Source organism: Phragmites australis, chromosome 12 (assembly GCF_958298935.1).
Source record: "Phragmites australis chromosome 12, lpPhrAust1.1, whole genome shotgun sequence".
Lineage (NCBI taxonomy): Eukaryota > Viridiplantae > Streptophyta > Magnoliopsida > Poales > Poaceae > Phragmites > Phragmites australis.
This window is the reverse complement of record NC_084932.1, coordinates 11,196,902-11,201,661: the sequence shown is the minus strand read 5'-3', so window position 1 is coordinate 11,201,661 and position 4,760 is coordinate 11,196,902. Positions and strand designations below refer to the sequence as shown.

Sequence of the window (4,760 nt, the reverse complement as noted above, 5' to 3'; positions counted from 1 at the left end):
TCCCTTTTGCTCTTTTCGTATTTTTTTGGCTGTGTGCATGTATGCTATGTAAAAATCCGAAGTGAACTTTTATTTGCTTGTATCGTGTTGGTGTAACGATAAAAGTTAATAAAGCTTCTGTTATAAAAAAATAGAGCTCTCCGAGATGCAAAAACGGTTACAGGGTTTGTTCGTCTGGTTAGCAGCCTCTGTCAAATCAGGACGCAATCTTTACGAAAGTGTTTATATTGTACTACTTGTCCAATCATTCTGAACAAACCGATCAACCATCCAGCCATTTCTCTGAACTCGGATTTTGTTATGATCGGACAGTCCGGCTGTCGATGTGAGTACATTTCTTTTCTGAATGGAAGAGACCAGTTAGGCAGCCACAGCACAGCGCAACATGCACGTCTCGGATTGAAACTCAAAAGGATAAGTTTCGTGCATTCACACTTGAACTAAACAACCACTGTTTTTAATTTTATGAAAAAATGAAACACTCGAATATAACAGCTGGCTGATGATTACGGACAAACTGATGGACATCTTTTGACATCTTTCAGTTGATTCGGTCCACCAATGAAGGCAAAGTAGCTGGCAGCCTGGCAGATTGCTTGATGTCAAAGAACAAAGATAAAACAAAAGAAGATTCAGCTCAGCATGGAATGTTATTATTTCTGACTGATTCAAGAATAAATTACACATATGCTTTTTACATGAACAAATGTAGTGAGGATCAAGGATTCATGTGTGAGCAAAACATTAGAAATGGCTAGTTGCATTAGTAGCGTGCTTAAGCATCGTCATCTCCCATCTTCCTAGCCTCCACAAGCTTTAACAAAATTTCCATGCAGCGCCTAGCAGTCAACAAAGATCCGGTAGAAGCAATACGATGCGCTCTGATTCTTGCGATGATATAGCAATGTGATTTCCAGGTGACTCGATAGATGGCACGATCGATGATAACTGAGGTGTCGTGATCCCTGTAATTCCACCAAACTGCTGCCCTGGATCGAGCAGAATGAGTTCCCTTCTTCGTCTTCTTGAGCTTGCAAGATTGATGATAGTGCCATTAATTAGCTGCAGAGCCTCACGGTGCACGCCACCGCCTGCGCCCAGTACTTGAGCCTCGCCTTCACCTCATCCGGGCTGTCCCCTGCAGCAACATATTCAAGAACACATGAGCTTGATAGCAATAGAAGAGCAGAGTAGGCTGAACAAATCAGCACAATCATTGTTTAGAAGTCTACTGGACTGATTGCTACAAGATTGACATGAATCAAGAAAATGAGCTTTGCAAAGGTTGGCAGGATCTTCAGCATATTTGCTTTTTTTCACATCGAAATTAAGCACAGGTCGAACAACAGGCACGGGTCGAACAGTTGGCGCTTACCAGGACTGGAGATCTTCCAGTTGGTGGCGACGGGTTGCGGTGGCGAGACCGGAGCCGCGGCCGGCGCCTCTTCAGCCTTCTGCGTGTGCTGGTGTTCGTCCAGGAAGCGCTGGCTCATGGAGTAGCAGAGCTCGAGGGCGGGGAGCGTGCCGCAGAGCTCGGGGATATCGTGGTAGCTGAAGCCGAACCCCAGATCCACGCAACCCTTGAGCTCCTCCAGGTCGTCGTCCGTCAGGCTCCTCGCCCGCCCCACCCCGCCGCCCTCAATGGCAGCGGCCCCACAGTCCGGGGAGCCCTCCTCGCCTGCGACAACCACCGGCCGCGACGCCCGGCGCGGCCACGCCGCCTCCCTCTGCAGCCCGCGCCAGACGTCCTCCGCCTCGTCCTCCACGGGTTGTTCTTGTTCCTCCTCTCCCGTGCCGCTGTTCTTGGTACGGCGGTGGGCGCGCCGGCGGGTGCGGTGGCGCAGGCGGCGAGGGGGCGGCGGCATCGGCGGCTCGAACGGGGAGGAGGAGGTGGCCGTTGTCGTCGTCGTCGAGACGGGCTCGTCGCGGTCGGAGTCGGAGCTCCACATCATCGCGCCGGCAGCGGTGACCTTCTCGCTAGGCTCTCTCTCTCTCTCTCTCTTCTCTCTCTACCGCGGGATCTCCGCGTCTCTCTTTGCTTTGCTCGGTTGGTCGCAGGGTGGGAGTCATCAGAGATAGAAGGGTATAAATACGAGGCGTGTTATCGTGAGAGGGATGGGTGGGGTGGAATTTTTATTTTTTAGCCCTTTGTGAAAATATATTTTACAAATAAACCCTCCATAGAAAGATGTGCAGAAAATGGATACTTTTCACGGCGCTACTAACCGTGGGGCCGTATGCCCATTTTACGGCACCATGGAACTTGGCGTTGTGCTCTGCCATGTTGGACTCGTCCTGGAAGTGAAGACACGGCCTAGTACGGCACCAAAGTACTTAGGCGTTAGATCTAGTAGACACGACGTCACTTGAGTCTCATGTTACCAGAAGGTTGGGCCATAGGATGAGGGTAGGGCGACATAATATGTGACGTCATATATTAATAATTTGATGTTATTCCATCTAGCGTTGTGTTTGAAGTACAGCGCTAGAGGGTATAGTGTCATTCTTCGCGACTTAAAAGCGAGCCGGCCTTACCTTTTGCCTCTCTCCCTCACCTGTGTTGCAGACATACAGTCGTAACCGTCGCCGCCCATGCACCTGCCAGCTCCCGTTCGCACAAGTTGCCACCGCCCATGCCCCCGCTAGTGCCTGTTCGCACAACTTGCTGCCGCTAGTGCGCCCACTAGCGCCCGTGCGTGTGACTTGGTGCCACCCACGCGACCTCGCCACCGGCACATGCTCTCGTACGACCTCACTGCCCAAGCGCCCACGTTGCTCTCTGCCGGCTTGCGCTCCACGTGCCGCAAGCCATCGCACCATGACCCAGCCGACTCAATCCAAAAGGTTGTGCTCCGCGAGATTGGCAGTGGCCACCGACATCCTCCACAGCCCACAACGACCTCCTCCTCCGCATTCTCCCTAAGAAATTCCGCAACTTCTAGCTCAAGGTTTGTGCTCCGCGCACCTCCCCTGCCTCTAGCTTTCTATCTAGTCTAGGGGAATCTAGTGGCTCTATGGTAACTCCTTTCGCTAGCTGATCGGAAAACGCATGTGGTGCTTAAGGATTAGAGACCAACGATCATTTCATTATTGATTGGTTAGTGCAATTACTTTCTACTTAAGGACAACAATTGAATTTCTGTTTTGAAGTAACACCATATCTTTTTAATCGAACAGAACATCACATGCCCAACATTGTGTATACCACTCTGCATATGAATATATGAGGATATCATGTATATGGATTATGCATATGAAATTTTATACCTTACGTGTGTTTTGCTTATGCACACAGTACACTTAGGATTTAGGTTGAGATCTTGCTGTTGCCGCTTGCTTCTTTCACACCGTTCATAACTTGATGTTCAGAAATTAGGAAAGTGACATTAACTGTTCAGAATAATTAGAATCAATCTTCAATAATAGTAGAGGAATTATGGCAACCGTATAATTTAAAATTGGAATCAACCATATAGTTTTTTTAACAAAAAAGAGAAAAAAAGATAGTTATAAATTTACAACTACAACATCCTCACTCCAATTTTTCTACCTAGTTACTATTGTACCATTAATCTCTAGCAAATATGACCTTCCTTGTAAATACATATGATCTGCAAGATCGCAACCAACAGATGCCATCCCCATCCATTCAGAGAACAAGCAAAAACGGTTGCTACCGCTAGATATTTTGAGTAACACACATATTAGCTATGAGCCAGAGCAAATTCAATAGAAATACCTGCAAATAATCTCTCCAAAATCCATAAATTGCGCTGCATAATAAATCAACCTAAACTAAACCATGCAATTAAAGAACATCATGGTGTCACTATCACGGTTCACAAATACGTCGGTAACCGTCCAAAAATTGCAGTTACCGACCTTCTCGGTCCGGTCCGGTTTCAGAAACCGAACGGTAACTGAAATTTGAATTCAAAAAATTCAAAAAAATAAAAGAATAATAAAAAAATTCAAAACAAATCTTAAAAAAAACTATACACAATTCTAAGACCTTCTGTGAAAAACGTTTTCAAAAATAATGTCGTTTGCATCATATTCTATATGGAGGAAGTTTGAAAAAAATGAAAAAAATTGAAGCATGCGGCTCAGTTATTAACTCATGTTAAGAAAAAGTGTAATGTAAACACATATTTTTCTTGTGTAAAATGTATTTTAAGAGAATCTTTAAAATTGATTTCACTTTATTTAGATTTTTATTAAATTCTCAATGATTTTTACAAAGTTCACAAGCATAAAGTGAATATGTTAAGAAACATCACTATAATTAACTTTTTCATGTCTAATATTATTTTTCCTAAATAAATCATAGTATAAATAAGCTAATGAAAGTGGTTTCACTAATTTTTGAGGCGTGATGGGTCAGTTATGAATTAATCTAGTCGTAACATATTTACACAATCATGCATGTTACAATAACTAATTAATGTGTTCATGTATTTTTAAAAGACATAGGATCATGTAAGAAGACTAACAAAATTAGTTTCATGATTTTTGGATTACCAAAGAGTAAACTATGCATTTAACTTGGTTTAACAAATACAATTTCTCACAGAAAATTTTGAACTTTTTTATGAGTATAAATACTTTTATCATGTAGATCATGTCACAAGGAAACCAACAAAATTTGTTTCACTTGATTTTAAGCTAAGATGAATTAATTATTGATTTTAGAAGATTGAGATAATTTTTAGGTTTTTTGTTGAACTTCACTAAAAATCGAGAAAACCGCTCGATAAATC

General features: G+C 43.8%; 1 protein-coding gene across 1 annotated transcript; it reads right to left on the bottom strand.

Moving 5' to 3' along the window:
• Positions 1 to 616: 616 nt before the first annotated feature.
• Positions 617 to 2,074, bottom strand: LOC133887431 (uncharacterized). Its single transcript, XM_062327382.1, has 2 exons — positions 1,376 to 2,074; positions 617 to 1,138 (listed from the first exon to the last, which is right to left on the bottom strand). Exons 1-2 carry the CDS (start codon positions 1,950 to 1,952, stop codon positions 1,059 to 1,061), a joined length of 657 nt encoding a protein of 218 aa, XP_062183366.1. The 5' UTR covers positions 1,953 to 2,074; the 3' UTR covers positions 617 to 1,058.
• Between the last annotated feature and the right edge of the window lie 2,686 nt (positions 2,075 to 4,760).

Excerpts from the sequence above, each read along its gene's own strand:
- LOC133887431 (XM_062327382.1), bottom strand. The coding sequence starts at position 1,952 with ATGATGTGGAGCTCCGACTCCGACCGCGACGAGCCCGTCTCGACGACG. Across the intron at positions 1,139-1,375 it reads CTGGAAGATCTCCAGTCCTG|GGGACAGCCCGGATGAGGTG; the intron begins GTAAGCGCCAAC and ends ATGTTGCTGCAG.